General features: G+C 38.8%; 1 protein-coding gene across 3 annotated transcripts in view; it reads left to right on the top strand.

Annotated features, from left to right (window-relative positions):
• Positions 1–19723, top strand: part of NELL1 (neural EGFL like 1) — a 290337-nt gene that overhangs the window by 31334 nt on the left and 239280 nt on the right. For all 3 annotated transcript variants that reach the window (XM_026850770.1, XM_026850769.1, XM_026850768.1), the window contains exon 3: positions 5813–5983. In XM_026850770.1, the coding sequence (XP_026706571.1) occupies positions 5813–5983 (171 nt within the window). The remainder of the gene's footprint in view (positions 1–5812; positions 5984–19723) is intronic.

Genomic DNA, 19723 nt, shown 5'->3' with positions numbered 1-19723 from the left:
GGCAGTGGAGATGGTTTTGGGCTTGCCAGCTTATCTGCAGCATCCTGTAGCCAGTGCTTGCTCTTGGCCTGACTTGCTTTCCACCAGGGAGCGTTAGAACAAGATCTCAGTTGCTTTTATGTTGCTGTCCAGGCTGAGCCACTTGGCAGCACAACTGAAATAACAATGTGCTGTGTGTACCACTGTGCACACAGGCTCAATCATGGTAAGGAACAGTGAAAGGCCACAAGTGTAATGATCTGTGATTCATCACCGAATCTCTGTAGATTCAAAATCCTGAAATCTGTGTGATAACAGATGCAGATTCATTGGCTGTTTGTCTCTGAATACATCAAGAAGTATTTCTGCAGAGATGCTAAAGCACAGTCTTGCCTAAAGCCATTTTTATCATTACATGTTCTGATATTCTGCTGGCATGATGTTATTGTGAAATGAAAAAGCTATGTGCACAAATACGTCCAAACAGGAGAATCTGTGCAGAAGCTTCCTGAACTTCTAGCAGATGACATCAAATGGGCTGGTCTCTGAACTTGCTATGAATTTGCTACAAGAAAGAAGAAAAAAAAAAAAAAAGAAAAAAAAAAAAAAAAAAAAAAAAAAAAAAAAAAAGAAAAAAAAAGAAAAGAAAAAAAAAAGAAATTGTGCCTTGACCAGTCTGACAGTACTTTCCAGAAGCTTCTGTTGATTAACAGCCTGATCCTTATTATAGCAGTGATTTTTTTTCCCAGCAGTTGAGAGACTGACATCATAGTGGTGCTGCAGCACGTGCAAGGTGAACGGTGCTTCCATCCTTGAACTCCTGTGGTTTCATGACCTTCTCCCACACAATGCTAAGCAGATGCACAAGTGTTTTGACTAGATGGCAACCCCAAGTTTGTACATATTCGCAGGGATGCCATCTGTGCCTGCTGCCTTGCCCTGGGACATCTGTTCAGTAGCTCTGAGAGCATCTGCTCTAAGTGCTGGTGCTGCTCCTTGAAGGAGGCTGTGGGGCTTCATTTGGCACTTGATCAGGGATGACGGAAGTTGTAAAACCAGAATGATAACTCTGCTTTATTTATGTTTGAACGTGATAAAGGGGAAGATTTCCAGAATTGAATGCAAAAAGTAGTTTTGTTTTAGTTCTTAGAGCTCTTGCAGAGCATTTAATCAGTATTGTGTTTACCAGATGGTACTCTGTCTTCACTCTGAGATATTTTAGTGTCTTCTGATAGGTGTTAGCATCGTAAAGATCAGAACAAAAAGTGCTGTATACGCTAAGGATATTCAGAAATACATATATCCCAGAGTTTCTCCTGGGGTTTTGTCTTATTTGGAGTCCATGAGCCCTCCCGCCTTTGGCCACTTCCACAACCTGACAGCAGTAAAATCTTTGAATGGAACATGGTATCATTTGTTACAGATTAAGATCACTGCTGTGGTAGATATGATGAATAGATGAGTACGTTTCTTTAATGCGGGTGGTGGATTATGCCAACTCACCTTATAGAAATACTTTGGTTTCTCTGCTTCAGGTGTCTCACATGCTCTTATTTAATGTTGATAATGACTTTTCAAATTTTTTTGATCATTACATCCACAGCATCTGATTCTAACTTTACAGTATACTTTTAGATGCCTTTTTCTCCCTATCTGGAAGTGAAATGAGCTGTCAAATGCAGTTACATATTCACCATGGTTGTGACTAAAAGAAAAAAAAAAAAAAGGAAAAGCCAGGCATTAAATATCACTGAGTCAAGCTTTATACTCTCACAACACTATTAACGTGTGAGGTGAATAGGGGTTACAAAAGTTATCAGAAAGAATTGTAAAGCATCTTGAGTTGACTGTGGAATACTATTGTCCTTCTTTAAAGCACATTGCATGATCTTAAAATATCCCAAATTTTTTGATGACCATAAAATTAATCTGAACTTAGCAACATGTTTTTCCTTTTTTATTCTTCTTACACATTGAGATTTGAATGAGAGACTGTGGACAGACCTATGAAAAACATTTTAATTTTGTAGTTGTATAAAAGAAGCCACCTTTCCCATATTTGCTAAGCATGTATTTTCGTAGCAGGAAAATTTCAGCCAGAGTCATACTGTATTCATAATATTCCATAAACAGAGAGCTTTATTAGTACATGTGTTCTGAGAATTTAATCTGTCAAAATGTATGTTACTTTTGACCATGTCTATCTAAAAAAAAAAAAATCCTCATTGAGAAATAGCAAATACAAGAAACCATCACTTGGTGCTAACAGATTGACAAGTAGATTATTGTCTCAAATCTCTCCTACTTTGAAAAGGTCTTGAGGAGGGCAGTGGGGGCTGACTATAGTGGCAAATTGACACACAGGCTTCATGCAGATGTAATACAGAAGCAGAACTAGTTTTAGTACTTGGGGATCTCCCTTTGACTTTTGATATAGATCTCATGGCAACACTGAAAGTTCACACTTGCCTATTGATAATATATTAATTCAGGCAGTCCCAGATGCTGCAATCTTTTTAGGAACCCTGATTTGTTCTGTTCCTCTGTTTTCTTTCTCCTTGCAAAATACTGGGAGGTACTTAAAATAATGCACACCAGATAGAGATGAGTTCATTTTCTTGCCTTCTGTATGGTAGCTTGTGTTAATTTTCCTTCATTATTTACCTGTTGGTTTACAGTAGGTAAAAATGTGTGCGATGGTATTTCAACTCAAAGATGAGACAGATATAAAAAAAATCACCCCAAGGTATTTTCTCTGGCTTTACTAATTGTTTTCTCAGAGGTTGATGGTTTCTTGTGAGGTGTATGTTTTTTCACTCATTTGTCTTCCATTCCACAATTTGCAGATTAGAACTTGAACACAGAGCAGGTGCATTTATTTCCAGGAGTAAATGGCCTTTATGTCATTGCTTTTGAAGAGGCTTTCCTCCAGAGTCTGGTGGGAGGAGGAAAGAAAAGTTGATGTGTGCTATTGAGAGAGCTATTTGCACATGAATTATATTCTGGTAGAGGAAAAGACAGCTACATCTTCTAAATTGTGAACGTGGTGAAGCGTGTGTGTAGTCAAGATGTCAATGTTTGTGCATCTTCCAAAAAAAAAAAAAAAAATCAATGGGTTTCCATTAGCTTGCATTTTTTAAAATACTTGAGATAGATGTATGTTGGGCTAATGCAGCCAGTTTGTGCTGTTGTGATTTTGTTGACTGTTGTTGAGTGATGTTTGTCTGAGTGTTACTGTTTCTGATTTGCACTTGTTGAAGGGTGGTGAAAAATAGGTGCAGGATTTGTCTGTTATCCTCCTTTCCTGTCACCAAAGAGGTAAAACATGGTGTTTTATACAGTCCTGTGGCACTTAGTAGTGCATTAAGTGTACATATATAAAAATGTTAGCACTGGCTGTTACAGTAAATTTTAACTAGACACTTCTGTATTTTATAAATTAGTCAGGAGATTGACAACAAACTCAGTGCCTGAGCAACAAGCTGTTTTTAGTCCCGAAGTAACTATTGACACTAAAGCTTGTCAGATAAGAAACGACGGTGCTTTGCAATTCCCTATGCTCTTCAAATAATAGAGCACAGATGTGATTAAGTACAGTATCTGACTGACCTTTCCAGGGCTGGACTGTTGTCTTTTTATTAACAAACAAAACGTTGTGTGGTAAGCGATTAGCTCTGTGGCTATGGGAGATTATGAAGAGTGATTGTGGGAAGCGGTGTGCTGCTTGCAACAGGAGCTTGTCTTGCTCTCAGGCTCTTAAGCTTCTATGATCAACTGTAAATATATATATATGCAAATACTTTGTGTATGAGAGAGATACTAGAATGTTATGTAGCTCTCCTTTTTTTTTTTTTTTTTCCGAGTTTTCTGCCTCACTGCTGCTTGTCTGAAGAAGAGAGAAAGTATCTTTAATGACTTCCCTTTGTGCTTTGAAGGCAGATGGCAATTATGAAACATTTAACTTGGTATGGCATCACTGAGAGCACCTGTCCTAGTGCTTTCCTGGCTTGGAAACACCAGCAGCAGTTATCTTCTGTATATTGACGGTGCTGTTACTAAGCATCAAAATAAAATAATAAAAAAAACCATCTCCAGATTTCTCATGAATGTAATTTAGGTATTTTCATGGGGGTTGGTGGTGGCAGTAGTTAATTACCATTCTGCTCCACCATATAGAAGACGCCTGTTTCCGTGCCCTCCTTGTGCCTTTATGTGCACGAAGCAGGCCAGTTCCTTCACAACACCAGCCTGCCTTATTTTTTTTTTTTTTTGCAGTCTGTATTGCATGTATTTTCTTTGTACTTATTCATGCTGTGTTTTCATTCAGTTTTGGTTTTGCTTTTCTCTGCTTGTGTTTTTTACTTTGCCGCTTCAGTCTTTGATTTGTTAATGCTCACATGTTGCATGAAAAATGAAATGGCAAGGCATTGGCAAGATGGAGGAGGGCTTGAGTTGCTCTTCCTAGCTTGGTGGTCCCCTTCCCAGTTTGTTGTGATCTTTTGCACATGTTTCAAGCTAGTGTTTTACCTCATGACTAAGTTCTTCCCAAAGAACTCTTTTTCAGTTATGTCCTAAAATGCTTTCACTTCACTGGTAAGAGCTATTCTTGATAGCTCATTGATCATGTGCTTGGTAGTACACACCTCATGTGATGCTTGTGCACACTGGCTGTTAAGGTCTGTGTACAACCAAACAGCATAAAAAGCTTGTGTGAAAATGAAAATTGGCACCTGCATATTTATTATTTCATGTTGGATTTAATTTTTGGAAGTGGATTTCATTTACTGTAATTTTCAAAAAAAATTATTTTTACCCCAAACCAGCACCCATTTTTCAACTGCCATGTTAAACTGGCATTGTCCAGTAAGGAGAAAGATGACACTGTGGTGGTAGATGTGGTAGGGACTAGCTGGACAACCTAATATCTGCACTTAGTTGTAGAGTTATTTCTACTATAAAAGGAGGTCTGCATCAACTTGTTTGTATATCCAGGGCTTCATTTTAGCAGGAAAAAGAGAGCCTTGATGAGAGATACTGTAAATACTCTGTACAATCTGAGGTCCAAGAGAAGACTTCACTATTAACACTGTCAATCTGCCACCACCAGGAAGGGCTAAATTCACCCTAGAAAAAGAATCGGCTTGCCTCACTGGTATGAAGTTAATTAATAGCTGTAGTTCGTGGGTTCTTCTATGACTGTAACAACTGTCTGAAGGGTTTGACTGTTTGTGCCAGGTGTTGAGACACCTAATCCAGTCATGGGGCTTTGTTCGCTTATAAAGCTGAACAATTATAGCTGTAACAATAAAAATCAGAAAATGAGTTAAGCACAATTGCGTGTAGGGGAGTCCTAAAAGTAAACTGTTCTTAAAGTGGATTTGTGAATAGTAAATGCAAATTTAATGATTACTTGGTGGTTTCTTACCTTAATGGCTTTTTGTTTATTCGTTGGTAACGATATGCATTGTTCTTTTTTTTTGCATTTCCTACAAACTCTGTGTTCATACGAAATATTTTGGTGAAAAGAATAGGGATCATTTTCTTGTAGTCGAACCTGTTCTATGGGTAAAAAGATTACTTCAGTTTCCAGGGCTATCAAATGGTGTTTTGAACGTGAGCTGTTTTTGCATAATTTGTATTGCTGTTTTTGTAATGCACTGAATGAATAGTCTTGTCTCTCTACCTCTTTTAAAAAATGAACTAGTAGCTAATCCATGCTGAGTAACCTCTTTAGACTGCGACCTTCCATGTGGTGTTTGCTTAAGAAGAAAGTGACAGAAGCAATGAATAAACCAAAAAATGGAACTGACTCTTCTTCATGTCTTAAATACAGCTATTTTGAACTGGAGAGCAGTGGCCTACGCGATGAGATTAGATATCACTACAGGTTTAATGGGAAGTCAAGAACAGAGGTGTTCCCATACCGTCTGGCAGATGGACAGTGGCATAAGATTGCCGTGTCACTTAGTGCATCCCACCTTCTGCTCCATGTGGACTGCAACAGGTAAGAAAATAGTTCAGTGATGTATATTTCATTAAAAAATGCTCTTTACTTAAACACGGGAATAAAATTGGAAGATGAGGATTTTTTTCCAAATATCTAATTTAAAAAGCACGATGAACTGCCATGGGATAAGAAAAGGAAAACAAAGCATTAAAATGAAACGATTCATTGTGATTATGAACAAATGTGGAAAAGGTTGATTGCTGACTGGGGAGTATTAAATGCATCTCTGTAGTTTAGGCACTAGCTGATGTTACATTTAACCGTGATTGCATTTAAGTGTGATAGATTAGTGTGGAGTCTGTTCTGCTTCACTCAGCATACCTGAAAACTTGAAGAATAGATAGATGTGTCAGAGGCATTTAAATTTTATTTTACATAATGAAGCAATGCGCTTTTTACTGATTTTCCCACCTGCTGCCCAACTTGGAAACTCCTGAGAAACCTGGAACCTTCTTTCTGCAGGTCTAGAACTGGTGCTTTTTATTTTCTGAGGGGTATTCTCTCTGCCACGACATGTTTTTACTTTTAAAAGCTGTGAGGACTGCAAGATGGCAGACTTTCAGGATTTCAAGGAATAAAAAGCAGCAAACCTAGAATCTCTCTTTACTTGACATTTGCTTTCACCATGTATTGAAGACTTTGGCTTTTGCTAGCTTAGTGGTTGATGAGAAAACACCGAAAACTTGAAATCAGGACCTTCAAAATAATCTTTAGCAATGAGGAAAATGAACCGTTACTTTCATGTCGTCTTGCACCAAAACTAATGTATAAGTATCCTTTGCCTTCAGTGAGAGGATCAGCATATGCATTTTTGGAATTGTGGCACTTAAAGGGATAGTGTGATGGTAGCAGATATGTTTTTCTGAAGTCTTAATTTTCTTCAGGTGGGCAGAATAAAGTTACATGGGTATTATAGGAGTATGCAGTTATTGGAACATTTGAAAAGTTTAAATTTTGACCAAAGTAATTATGAGATACTCGTTTGAGAAGAAGGTTGCAACCGTTTTCTGCAACTGCATTAACTACTGACAGTAAAAATCTAATCTGAAGGAGGGGTGCTTATTGAATCCTTTCATTTGGACCCTAGAAGCAATTAAATGCTTAGAGCAAATTTAATTTAATTGAGTCATGAAATCTACAATTTCTAAAGATTGTCTTCATTTCAGTCTGATTTATTTATCTTACCGTTATTTGTTTATCTGTTATATTATTTTGCTTACAACAGTATACTTTCTTGTTTGTTTATCCATGTACTGGGTTTTGGTACAGGTTCTTCATTATCTGCTATGATTTTTTTTTTTTTTTTTATGAGCAGCAAATGTGTTTTAGAAAGACCCTTTTTAGCAGATTGTTTTGCTGGCTGCCTTCTTGCTCACAATGTGAAAGGAAGACAACACAAAATGCCTACATGGTACAGGAGTCTATCCAGGGACAAGAGCTTCATGGAGTCATGGCTGTGACCTGATTTTCTTTACAGCAACAGACAGAAATAGATAAATACAATTATGGAATGAGCTGTGCTGTCGTATGAGGTGATAAATGTGTATAGCTGTCTGTCAGGCAGCCCTAAACAGGGCTGATCCATCTAAGAGCATCCCTTAAGGTGGTACATCTCAAGGCTGCTCCCAGCATAAATCCATACCTGAATGCCTCTGGCTGTGTATTTGTGGTATTTTATGACAACTCTTCTGGAAAAGTAATAGGAATAGTTCTGAAAGCATGACTTGAGGGCAGATCATAGTAGAAGTTTAAATGAGGAGGAAAAAAAAAAAAAAAAAGAAAGGAGTCTTTAAGCTCCTGACTCAGCTGTACCATCTCTGCTCAGTTAATTAGAGAATTTGGTGTTATAGTTTCCTTTATTATATCTTAACCGTCTACATTTTTGCACTCAGAAGATGAGTCAACATCTTGTTCATCTTTGCACTAGCATTTCCTGATGACACTACAATTAATGTTAAAAGATAGAAAATGAAGAGCAATCCCGTGAATGGTACTGCTGAGCACTGCTGAAAATCCTAAGCCTTCCTCATGTTAGTGTTAGGAAGGCTGCAGAGGAAAGTCTGCCCAGAATCTAGTGTTAAGAGCTGCAGACTTAACATGTAAATGTCACCATTTTAGGCTAGTGTGGTGTCAGTGGCTCTCAGCAGAGTTCAGGATGCCTAATGAGAAGCAATACTTCTATGGATTTAATTGAACAAGCAAGTCACAGGGAAAGAGAATATGACTGCAGTCAATAGATTCCCCTTTCCCATCTCCTGCAGGGCTTCGGTGTCATCAGAGTAAGAATTTAGCCTGAAGTGTACCTGTCTAGTTAAAGAAGTTCTGTGTTTCTTCCTTAGTGTTCTCTCCCCTGTAAAATTAAAAACTAAGTAAAAAGGAAAAAGAAAAGACAGACCAACAAAACTAATCCCTTTGGTTCCTACTGGATTTCTTTAAGGGTGTTGCAACATTGCTTCCTTACAGATATGCATGAATTTCTATAAATGCATTACTCCTTTTTTTTTTTTTTCCCTTTTTTTTTTTTAAGGCTATGTTGATGGGTTACACATTTAGAAGGCTGTTTTGAGTGATTTGTGATTGCAGTGTTATTAAAAGTTAACGTGTATCTGAGAGTCTATTGCAAGTGTTTGCATTAGGAAAAATATCCAGCCACAACCTAGTTTTGCTACAGGATTTGTATTGATACCCAAAGCTAGTTTCTGCTCTCCAGAAACTGCAGTAGGTCGGAAAGCACTGGAGATGAAACTTATTAATTTGTAAACAGATAGTTGAATCTACTTTTATTCTTCCCAGCCTTATCACGCACGTTACTCTGATTCCTAAAATTGCTTTGACATTTGGTACTTGATTGTCTTTTGGATCGAATTCAAAGCTGACTTTGTTTTTTAGAGATGGATAGGTTAGGGAAAAGTACTTGAGAACTAGTAAAAGCCTTTAGTGCTTTTAAGAGTTATCTTTAAAACAGTGCAATCACCTCTGTTCTAGTGAGATGTAATATGGCAGGGGAGGCATCCGCATCAAAGGAGGTAGATTTCACAAGTACGTGTCCTTTTGAAATCAGATCTTCCTGCATCTTATTTGCTTCTTTTGGTGCTCCTCCAAGAACAAGGAGTGAGTATTGTAGCAGAGCTTGATGCTAGAGCTTGGAGCTGCTGACACAGGAAGGTACATTAGAGTCCAGACTAAAAACCTGTTGACTGTCACTGGACTCCTCTCGCTGGCTTGGAGAGCCTTTGTGCTGGGCTTAGGCAGTAACCTCTAGCCAGGGATACATCTCAGGCAACTGGCATAATAAGCAGCGGGTGTACTTGCTAACATGCTTTTAACGTTTTAGTAAGGCTCTGAAAGCCTAGAAAAATGAAAAGACTACATTAATTATGAATGTACAGCTGATGCACAAGTAAAACCCATGCTGAAAGTAGCATGGAAATTACATACACTGCTCTTAATTTTGTTCTGTCTCCAGTGCCATGTCCACTAGTGGTGAACAAATCCTGTTTCAAAATATTGGTTATGTAGGATCTGTGCTCCCCTACTCTCAGGAGTTGTCAGGGGCTTTGTGGTGAGTGTTTAGTTGAACTAGAGCAACTATCGTTTTCAGAGGGTCCTTAACCCGTGGAACCGAAGGGTTAATATATAAAGAAATAAACTCTGCCATGCGCCTTCCAGCATTTGGCCTCTTTGGGGGACAGAGGTAAAGGGTCCTGCTGTTCATAGCTGTGTTGTTAGGAGATTTACAACCCCAGGAGACTGTCACAGGCCTACAAGAGCTGGTGTTTGTCTTCACTGGGAATTAGTTTCAGCTGTAGAGTCTATGATGTTGCCCATGGTACCCGAGTGCCCACTGCCATGCTTGCCCCCTACAGCAGTAACACCATGGGAAGATGTGACACTTAGCAGTGTGAAGAGTGTGGGAATAGCACAGAGCCTTGAGGTGGCAGGTACTGTATCGTAATATATTTATTGGCAATTTATTTAAGAAATATAAATTCCAAATTGTTCTCAGTGTCTCTAATTAATCTGGGGAGGTAAGTGTGAAAGGTGCTTGCTTTGTATTTTTACTGTTTTATTTCTCATCAACCATATTGCTAGAGGTACTCCCATGTTCAGCAGTATCAGTATTCCTTTACTTGAACTCTGTCTGCAGGCATAAAAGGGAGAAAGGCACTTTGCTGCAAAAATTAATGCTTTCCAGTGAAAATATGTGCTGGAGTGCCTTTTACTATGAATACAGGCTGTGGTTTTGATGGATACTTGTGGCTGTTTGATGGAGGGGGTTGGTAAGAGCATAAGAGAATAGATTATAAAACTGGAGCAGGGCTAGGAAGTAGTCTCCAACTGAAAAAACATGTTGTCTGCTTCTTTTATGTTTCTCCTGATAGAATAGCGCATTAGGGAATAAAAAATGCATGAGCAGTGAAAACTTTTTAATTGGAAAAATAAATAAATTAAAGCAACATAATCCAAATATGGGAATTCAGGACTTCTGAGTTCTCATAAATAAGATATTCTGGCTGACAACCTGAGGTTTTCAACTTACCTAAATGAAGTCCTATGACTTTAATTAAAATGTAATAAATTTAAAGAAGGTTAAGGGATGTATTTAAAAGATGGATTCACTGCTTTACTTACTGTAAAACACTTTCTTTTGAGAGAGAAGCTGGCATGGTGGCAGTGTTATGCAGCTAGGTAATTTACTCTCAACATTTGAATATGAATTTGTGACCTAGATTGCTTCTCTGCTCTTTTAAACTGTAGCAGAAGCTGTCAGAGAAATGGTTACTTGGGTAGAGTGCTATAATTGTGCATTACAGGTGCACCCAACTTCAGATTGGTAGTGTTGTGGATTGGAAGTTAATTTTCACCCACCGATTGTCCCTTTTGTTTGACAGAAAGGCTGTAAACTTCTTAGCATAAGAGACCTCTCCAGCTGGCATATTACATCAGTTGTTGTCAGGCCTGTATTATTACAGTTATTGCAGTTAAGCTTCAAGGAAATGTCCAGGACACATTCAGCATTACTAGAGAAAAGATTTTTTTTATTTTTTTTTTTTTTTTTTTTTTTTTTTTTTTTTTTTTTTTTTTATTGGTTAAAGAAGTTTTTAATAGCCAGAAGTTTTCATGGAATGGCTGTGCATCAGCCAAATGGTAGTATGGGTGTGACCAAAGACTGAATGATGGTATGTCTTAACCCTGTCCCTAATTATGATGAAAATGTATTTTTTTTCATCCTAGAAAAAACAGTTGAACTTTTTTTGTATACTGCATTGATAGAATTGAGAGTTGCTGTGAGTATTTATGAAAGCGCTGAAAAAGTACTGTAGAAAACAAATCGTAGCAATCAGTACCTGCGCCTGCCTGACTTGGATCCTTTGACCACCCCTAGAAGGCAGCAACCACTTACACACGTCTTTGGGGTGCAGGGCTGCAGGAGAGGCCTCACCCAGCCCCTGCTCAGTCGGGAGCAGGCATCTGCTTTGGTTTCTCCCAGGAGTTGATCCAAGTCCTGCTGATGTCCGTTACTAAGGAGTAGAAGTCAGCCTCCAGAAGTTCAGTTAAGGGTCTTGAATAGGAGCTTGTGGCAGTCCCCCGAGGCTTAGTGACCTGTGGAGCCCAAGTTTGGTAGCTGCAAAGCCCAACTACTGCTGAGTATAGGCTTAACAGTGTTTTTTCTTTTTGATTTAGATCTGGGTTCTTTCAGTCCTTGCCAGTGAACTGAAAATTCTGATAGACAGGTTGATGACTTGAACAGAGCAGGAATAATGTGTTATGCTTTACCGTCGGCATCTTGCATTCTTCGTATTTGTATGCTGTGGGTGTGTCAGAGAGAGAGGATGGATAATGGTTCAGGAAATAATCTTAAATCAAGACCGGCAAGCCTCAAATGATTTAGTCATTTCCTAAAGTGTGTGAATAGGTGTATTATCCCATTCTCAAATGTTTTTTACATTGGTCCAATATACATTTAGACTTTTTTTTTTAATGTCAAAGCCATAAACCCTTAAATTGAAGTGATTACTTACAAGAGCAGTCTCTGAAAATTTAGCCTGCATAGTTTGAAATGTATCTGGATATTTGTTTCTGTGGAATTTTTTCAGGGGAAATCTCCTGTTACTTGGTTCCGTTTTCATTTGTTGGAGTGCTGATGGGGGTTATATGGACAGACAGGTGATTGTGGTGATTTGAGAATCAACCAGAAAGAGCAAATGTTTTGATTTTTTTTTCCTTTTGGGTTTTAAAACATTTATCTTGCTCCAGCCAGGTAGTTTAACTGAGATCCAAAACATAAATTAACTCTTCTGTTTGAAGTGGTTACCTAAACTATGAAGTTTAGAACTGGAAGTAACATAGAGTAATACTGGAGCTGAACTGAAAAATGGTAGTATAATTTTAGTTAAATACTTTTATAAAAGCATTGGACCTTTGCCAAAGAGCAGATGAGAACCCTTCTGAACTATTCAGAAGCTGACTTGAGATCTGAGTCTCCATATAGCAAATATTACCAAGTCTTTCCAACTGATCTGGAACCTCCTGAGTGTGGTGGGGTGTGAGAGGGCAACTGAGCAAACAGGACTGAAGCTGCTGAAGTCTGTGAAACTGGTCCAGAATTTTATGAAGTGGTTTAGTATTTGGAGAGTCTGTCTTTGACAGTTTAGAATAACAATAATTCCCCAAAAGTTCTTTTTAGAAATGCAGTCTTGTCAAAATCATCAAGTTGAATGCAGGGAGAGGGGGAGACTGCTTGGCTTGCATATATTACTACCCAAAACATGACAGTCCCCATCATTCCACCACTGGGTGACAGAGTAAACCTGCAACACTCTTAATGGCAGACAGTGGTGCAGGAGCAGTCGCTTTGTTCCTTGGGTGTGGGGGTGCTCAGAGGTAGAAGGTGTCACGGTTTGGAAACGCTGTGAGCGTGGCTGTCATGGCTCTGGGGTGGTGGGTGGTGGCAGGGGTCTTGCTACAGCAGCGGTGTAGTGTTCTCTCTCACTTCATGTGTCCTGCAAAGCCACGGCAAGTGCTCCATTTCTACACAGATAAGTCTTTAGTGAGCTGGTTGATAATGTTTTTTGGTGCTGGTGTTTTTATTTATTTTTAATTTAAAACAAAATAATCAGATATTGGCCACTGCTTCTAGTTTAAATATTTCAATGATATGTAAAACCATTGTTGTGATCTGTATTATCAATGTAATGATACATTGAAGGAGCAGTAAGGTGAAAGATGGTAGTTTGATCCTCAGCGTAGAGTAAGATAACATGCAATTTCCAGTCCTGTAAGTTGTTTTCATATCTGAGACCAGTCAGTAATGGAAGAATCAGCAGGAGCGGCATTACTTAATTGAACTGCAATTTTAGAGGCATTCCCTTCAGCATGTCAAAAGTGAAAGCAAACGACTAACACTTTGTCAACTAATGCAACTAGAAGGACTTCCTCAGCCCTAGCTGAATCCTTCTGTGTCACGCCAGCCACTTAAACTCAGCTGAAAGATGTGCTGTGCAGTATCCCTGGGGTGAAATCCTGGCCCCAGTGAAGTCTGCAGTGAAAACTGTCATTGACTTCAGGTGAGCCGTGCTCTCACCTCCCGAGCATGTCAGATGTTGTGAGAAATGAGCTCCAAACCTGAGTGCTGTCCCTGGAGAGTGCTTTTCTGTCTGTCTGCCTGGCAGTTTCCATCAAAACTTAATTTTAGAACCACTGTAATGGCTTGTTCTATGTTTACTCTATGTTTCATACACCTCCTCAGTCATGGCCAATTAGTTATTATGGAGAGAGTGCAATGTTATCTTTCAAACCACCAAGGCTAAAATGGGCAGTTGAAAAATACTGTGGGAAAATGGAGATGCGAGTTATCTGATGAACCTGCAGTAGGAACTGAGGAAGGCTGAAGGAGTCAGCCCTCCGTGGGGTTACAGAGTCGGTGGCTAATTGGGAGGAGTGGCAGCTCCGGGAGAGCCGAGGGCCATCGCGCTCTGCTGAGACCACGCTAATGGGAGGGCTCTGGGCGGGAGCATGGCAGCAAAGGCAGGGTGTTAACAGGGAAAGCCTGTGGTCCTCAGCCTGCAGGTACCTTCAGTCACAAAAGGAAACTGGCTCTGGAATATGGATGAGATTATTTTATGATTATACACAAATCATTTAGTGATGACATGAACCCTTCGATGAGGTGATCCTGTGACAAGATACACTGTAAGGCAATTAACTTCTCAGCAGATGATTTTTTGGAGGGGGGGAAAGAATCTGTTTAGTAGAAAGGTTGCTTGTGGCTGGCTTCCTTTTAAATTTGTTTTTTTAGCAGTGCAGGAGGGAGTTGGAATCAAAAGTCTGATTCTTCTTGCAGTTGCACCTGTCTAGGTAAAGAGACTTTGGGGCTGAGATTAACATGAGACAGAAAAGGAAGGCTGCATATATTTTGAGTTAATGGGCTCTAAGCTGTAAGCTTACTGTCCTTCAAGTTCTGCGGTAACTGCCACTTGTGAAGACCCATGTGCTACAGTTCTTGGCCCCGGGATCAGCATGGCCCTGTGAAATGCAGGTAGATGTAATAGAAGCAAAGTTTCAACACTGCCAGTTCTCACTCAACAAATCTCTTGTGACAAACAGCAAACAGTAATTTTAGATATCTTTATATGACAAAATGGAGATGACATAAACCACAATCATGGTTTTATCTCTTTGTTCTGGTAGAATTTTATTTTGGGGTTAGTTTTGATGCAAGACCTGAAGTACTAATGCTGCTTTGTGTTATTGTTATGATGCACATTTTTGCCCTCTTGCTTCCTGCTGTAAGATAGGCTTGATTGTTTACTATTTCTTTCACAGATACTTTAATAGAGTTTTTTTTTAATCTCATATCCATCTCGCTCTAAGGGCTTCTTGTTTAATTTGTGGGAGAAGAGCTTTTCTTCTTTTTGGAAGAACTCACTGAGTTAATTTCTCCCTTATTTCTACAATCTGTTTTTAATTTCTCGGTCTTGGTTTGCTGATATTTGGCATCTGGGATGTACTCTGAACATTTGATTCATCTGAGATGGGCTTTTGGTATGATGTTTGGTGTGGTAACAAGAGAGCATGGTGTGCTTTTAGCTTGTTAACAGTTTGCTTTATTCAGTGTTCTGGTTTAGAAACGGATTCTAAGTTTGCCGAGGTTAAAGGGTGGCATTTAGTGACCCTGTGAATTTTAGTGTTGTCTTCATTTGTAAGTGGATTTGTCTCCCTGTCTGTAGCGAATACTTGTGTGCCTCATATAAAAACCTACTGCTTTGTGTTTTATGCTCAGGTACTTGGATAGTGATAGCTGCTCAAACGTGGTAAAAAGACGTCAAAATACATTTGGTGAGTTAGATACTTATTTGAAAAGTGGGATTTGAGGTATATGGCTCTCCACTCTATATTGAGATGTTTAAAGAGAAGTACCTAAATTCACATTAATTTATAAGGGTTGTGGACAATGATTTTTATAAGAAAGGACTGTGTATATAGATGACACCTCTCTCAGCACTTGAGAGGATGCATTCTTTTTACCCAGATGCCACCTTAAGCACTGATGTAGTCAAACAGACCAAATATGGTAAAAGTTGGCATCTTCACCACGAACAGTGACAACTATGTTCCTCTTTGTGCTCTTGCTACCTGTACAATATGTGAAAGTTTTATGGGCGATGCCAGGACCACGAACCACATGCTATTTACCTTGGATTTACCAGGCCAAAATGGAGCTTTAGGAACACTATTAAAAGCAAAAAGTTGCTGCTGTGGTTTAATGTCGGTAGGCAGCTAAGCACTGCCCAGCTGCTGACCCCACAGTGGGATGGGGAAGAGAATCGAAAGGATGAAAGTGCGTATGTGGGGAAAGTGAGTTGAGTTAAAGACATTTTAAGAGGTAAAGCAAAAGCTGTGTGTACAAGCAAAGAAAAATAAGGAATTCACTACCTTCCGTTGGCTGGCAGGCATTTAGCTGTTTCCAGGAAAAACAGGGCTTATCTCACATAATGGCTACTTGGGAATACAAATGCTGTAACTCCAAACATTCCCCCCCCTCTTTCTCCTTTCTTCCAGCTTGTACTGCTGAGTACAGTGTCATAGGGCATGGGATATCCTGTAGGTCCGTTGACATAAACTGTCCTGGCCCTGTCCCCTCCCAGCTTCAGGTGTACCCCCAGTCTACTCGCTGGCAGGGCAGTTGGGAAAACAGAAAGGTCTTGACACTGTGCAAACAGTGTTCAATATTAGCTAAAATATGGGTGTCTTAGCAACACTGTTTTGATCCCACATCCTAAACATAGCACCATGTGAGCTGCTTTGAAGAAAATTAACTCGCTTTTAGTCAAAAGCAGGACAGCTGTCAAAGTTGAAATGTGCAATAACCATTTGGATATCAAACTAGCTGGCTTCTTACTGAAAATCTTGTATTTCTGTCCAAAAAATTATGCATAGTGCATATGCAGTAAAGTGCAAAGTGCTCTTGATACATCACGTGTAAGATACTGTTGACTTCGTAGTTTGTAATAATTTTTTTTTTCCACAGCTCTTGAAAATCCTAAGCAAATGGCCAAATTTCTATTTCTGCCTAGAGTCTGACTCAAACTATTTTCTAGGTTTCTTGCATTTTCAGGAGTGCTACATTGGTTATATGAAGATGGGTAAACACTGCAGCCTTGTAAACAAGCTGTTAGCCTAGGGCTTAGACACTTTTAAGACTGTTATCAGAAGCCAATTGTATCAGGTTTGTCATTTGCAAAGTAAAGTTAATAATATTGACCTGGTCTGTAAGGGTGTTCGAATTCAGGATCTCCAGATGAAGGATACCATATGGGTGCCGTACTCTGAGAAAGATGGATTTCTACCATTCATGTGGCCAATGTCATATTCTTTAGTGGGTCCTGTCTTCTACTTTGAAACAATAGCAATGATTGATTTTAGTTTAATGCCCAACTGCTAAAATTCATCAATAAGTTTGTAGGAAACTGAAAAACCTAATGTGTTTTGTAAAGAAAGCCCCACACAGGCAGATAATATCTCTGTGAATTTACCCTTACTCAGTTTATGTGTGGAGGATAAACCCCCAAACCTGACAGTGAAACATACTCTTCTAACATCTTTTCTTGCATTTGTTTAATTTCTTCATGTTTGTTAGATGGTCTTGAAAGTTAATTTTCCTTTCTCTTGAATGAAAAGAGATTGCTTGTAGAGTTTTATTTAGATCTATTTTTATTTTTTAAATTTAGATTTGTAGTTGGAATAATTACACTGAAAAGTAGAGTACATTAGCTTTATCTCTGTGATTATACAGGAGAATCAATGAAATTGTTTGGGTGACAGAATTTGAAGACAGCTTGAAAACTGAGCCGTGCACTTTGAGTCTTTTACCTGACATATCCTATTACTGGACACCTTCTATTTTTTTTTTTTTTTTTCTCCCAGACTGAACAATAACTTTTGATTGAATAGTTGCCAGTTACTATTGTATATTCAAAATTTAATAACAAAAGGCTTCCCTCAAAACCTGAGATTTTAATCTAAATTGCTTTCCTCTGTTAAGTGATTGTGCACTCCTATACTATGACAGAGGAGATAGCAGGAAAAATCAAAATTTCCCTCAGGAAGATTATTTTTCTGAAACAGAACACTGGAAACTGAATGAATAATTCAGTTAAAGTTGCCCCAGAACTGAATGCGTGTCAAATAATGCATCCTATCTGTAAACACTATCAAGAAAATCCAATCATGTTGGTATTGACACATTTTCACTGGGAAGCGTATAGGAAAAGGTTTGAAAGAGAAATATGTAAAGATATCCTAGTATTTCTTTTTAAAATCAGTTCTTAATCCCTTTGGAAGAATAGACATAAAGACAAATGCCAGTATTGTATCTTAAAGCTAGGGACTGAAACAATCATCAGTTTCTTTATACAGTTGGGATTCAGAAAACATGTTGGACAAACTTTGTGAAGCAGCTGAATATTTTTGTGCCCTGGGCTGTGTTAGGAGGCCTGACATTTGCTATTTCAGATGCACTGAGTTTTTGCAGCTCCAGCTGGAGATGGTAACAATGGTCAAGGTGGTCAACACCTCTGCAAATTAGATTGGGAGAAAAACAGATGCAAAAAATGAGGGAAACCTCCATCTTTCCTCTGACTTTCTATTAGAATAGTTGAGAGTGCTATTTCAGAGACTTTGCCCTGAACAGTGCGTTATTTTGTGGGACTTCTCTCCCCTTCAGTTTATTTAAAGGACCTGAAGATCCAGATGGATGTATGCAGGGTAACGAATGGTTGCAAGAGAATGTCAGTTCTGAGGATCAGGTTTTGAATTGCAAAAATCTGTTTTGATGATTCACCCTGATGTCAGCAAGGGCTCCTGTGCAGTCATTGGAGGTGCCTTCAGAGAGTGATTCATTTACTGTAAGATGAATCACACCCTAGAAACACTTATGTCTCTTCATTAGATGAAGCTAGAGGATGCTCCACTATAATATAAACTTTTGAGATATCTAAACTTGGGTGCTATGAATACAACATCTCATCCCTACATGGAAATTTATACCTTCAGCAGAGTAAGTATGTCAGCAGTAACAGGAAGCAAAAAGCCTGTTGTTGGATTAGCAGAGACCAGGGATTGAGAAATGAGTTTCCCGTGCATCAGTCACAATCATGTTTAGACTGCAGCTATTTGTTTCCTAATTGTACTGCTAACAAAATAATTCTCTCCAGTTCATATCTAGGCAGCAAATTTGAGAGGGCATGTTCCTATTTTAGCAAACTACTCATAGTTTAGACTTGAAAGTATTTGGAATTTTCATGATTTGGTACTCTGCGTTGTAGTAACTCTTGTAGTCTATTTTATTGTTCAGAATTTTAGACTGTTGCATCTCCTGATCAGTCCATGTTGGCTGATGTATTCTAATGCAAACAGACACAAAGTTTATTTTCATGTTCTGCTAAATATTTCAGCTATTTCCAAAATGCTTTTGGTGTGGCAAATACTGTATGTATGAAGTAGAGCTGCATCTCCACAAAAGTGGAAATAGTCTCCAAGTGTTAACTTTTGCTTGAAGTTGCATGTAAGAAATCTTCTTTGCTGCAAGAGAAAATTCCATGTCCCCTTTTTTTCCGGAGGGAATGTGGCCCAGTGCATGAGGCAGTTAAACCTCAGTTGTGCTCAGTCTAGTGGCTTAGATCTTGTGCAGTGTCCCTCCCTGACTCTCTTTGTGATCTTGGTTAATCAGTGAGTCTTTCTGTGGTTCAGTTTGCACACATGTAAAATGAGGATATTTCCCTATTTTACCAGGACATTATAAAGATGAGAAAGGTAATTTTGGATTGAGTGCATGGAAGAAAACTGTCTCCTTGTCCAACAGAGCTTGATTTCTAGAGAGGCTCTTTCTCTACGCAGAGGTGTATGTATGTTTATTTGTGTGCAAATATTTTAGATGTGCTTCCTTTCAGGAATCCACTGATTACTCTATAGATTTTCTGTTTTCTGCACATTGTATTCATTATGTCACAGATGCCTGTTTGGAACACGTCCTTGAAAAAGGTGTTTTGGAAGATTGCATAAGAATGCTTAATAAATCAAAGTCTGCAGATAAGGTAGAGATAGAGATACAAACCACAAGGATATCATGGGTCTTTGTCAATTAACAGGTGTTTTTCTTACTATGTTTATCTAAAATGGGTCAGTGGTTAGTGAATGTATTCTTAGCATGAAAATTTGAAGAAAGAACAATTGGCT

Source organism: Athene cunicularia, assembly GCF_003259725.1.
Source record: "Athene cunicularia isolate RWA chromosome 5 unlocalized genomic scaffold, athCun1 chr5_part3, whole genome shotgun sequence".
In the NCBI taxonomy this organism is placed as follows: Eukaryota; Metazoa; Chordata; class Aves; order Strigiformes; family Strigidae; genus Athene; species Athene cunicularia.
This window is presented reverse-complemented; position numbering and strand designations above follow the sequence as displayed.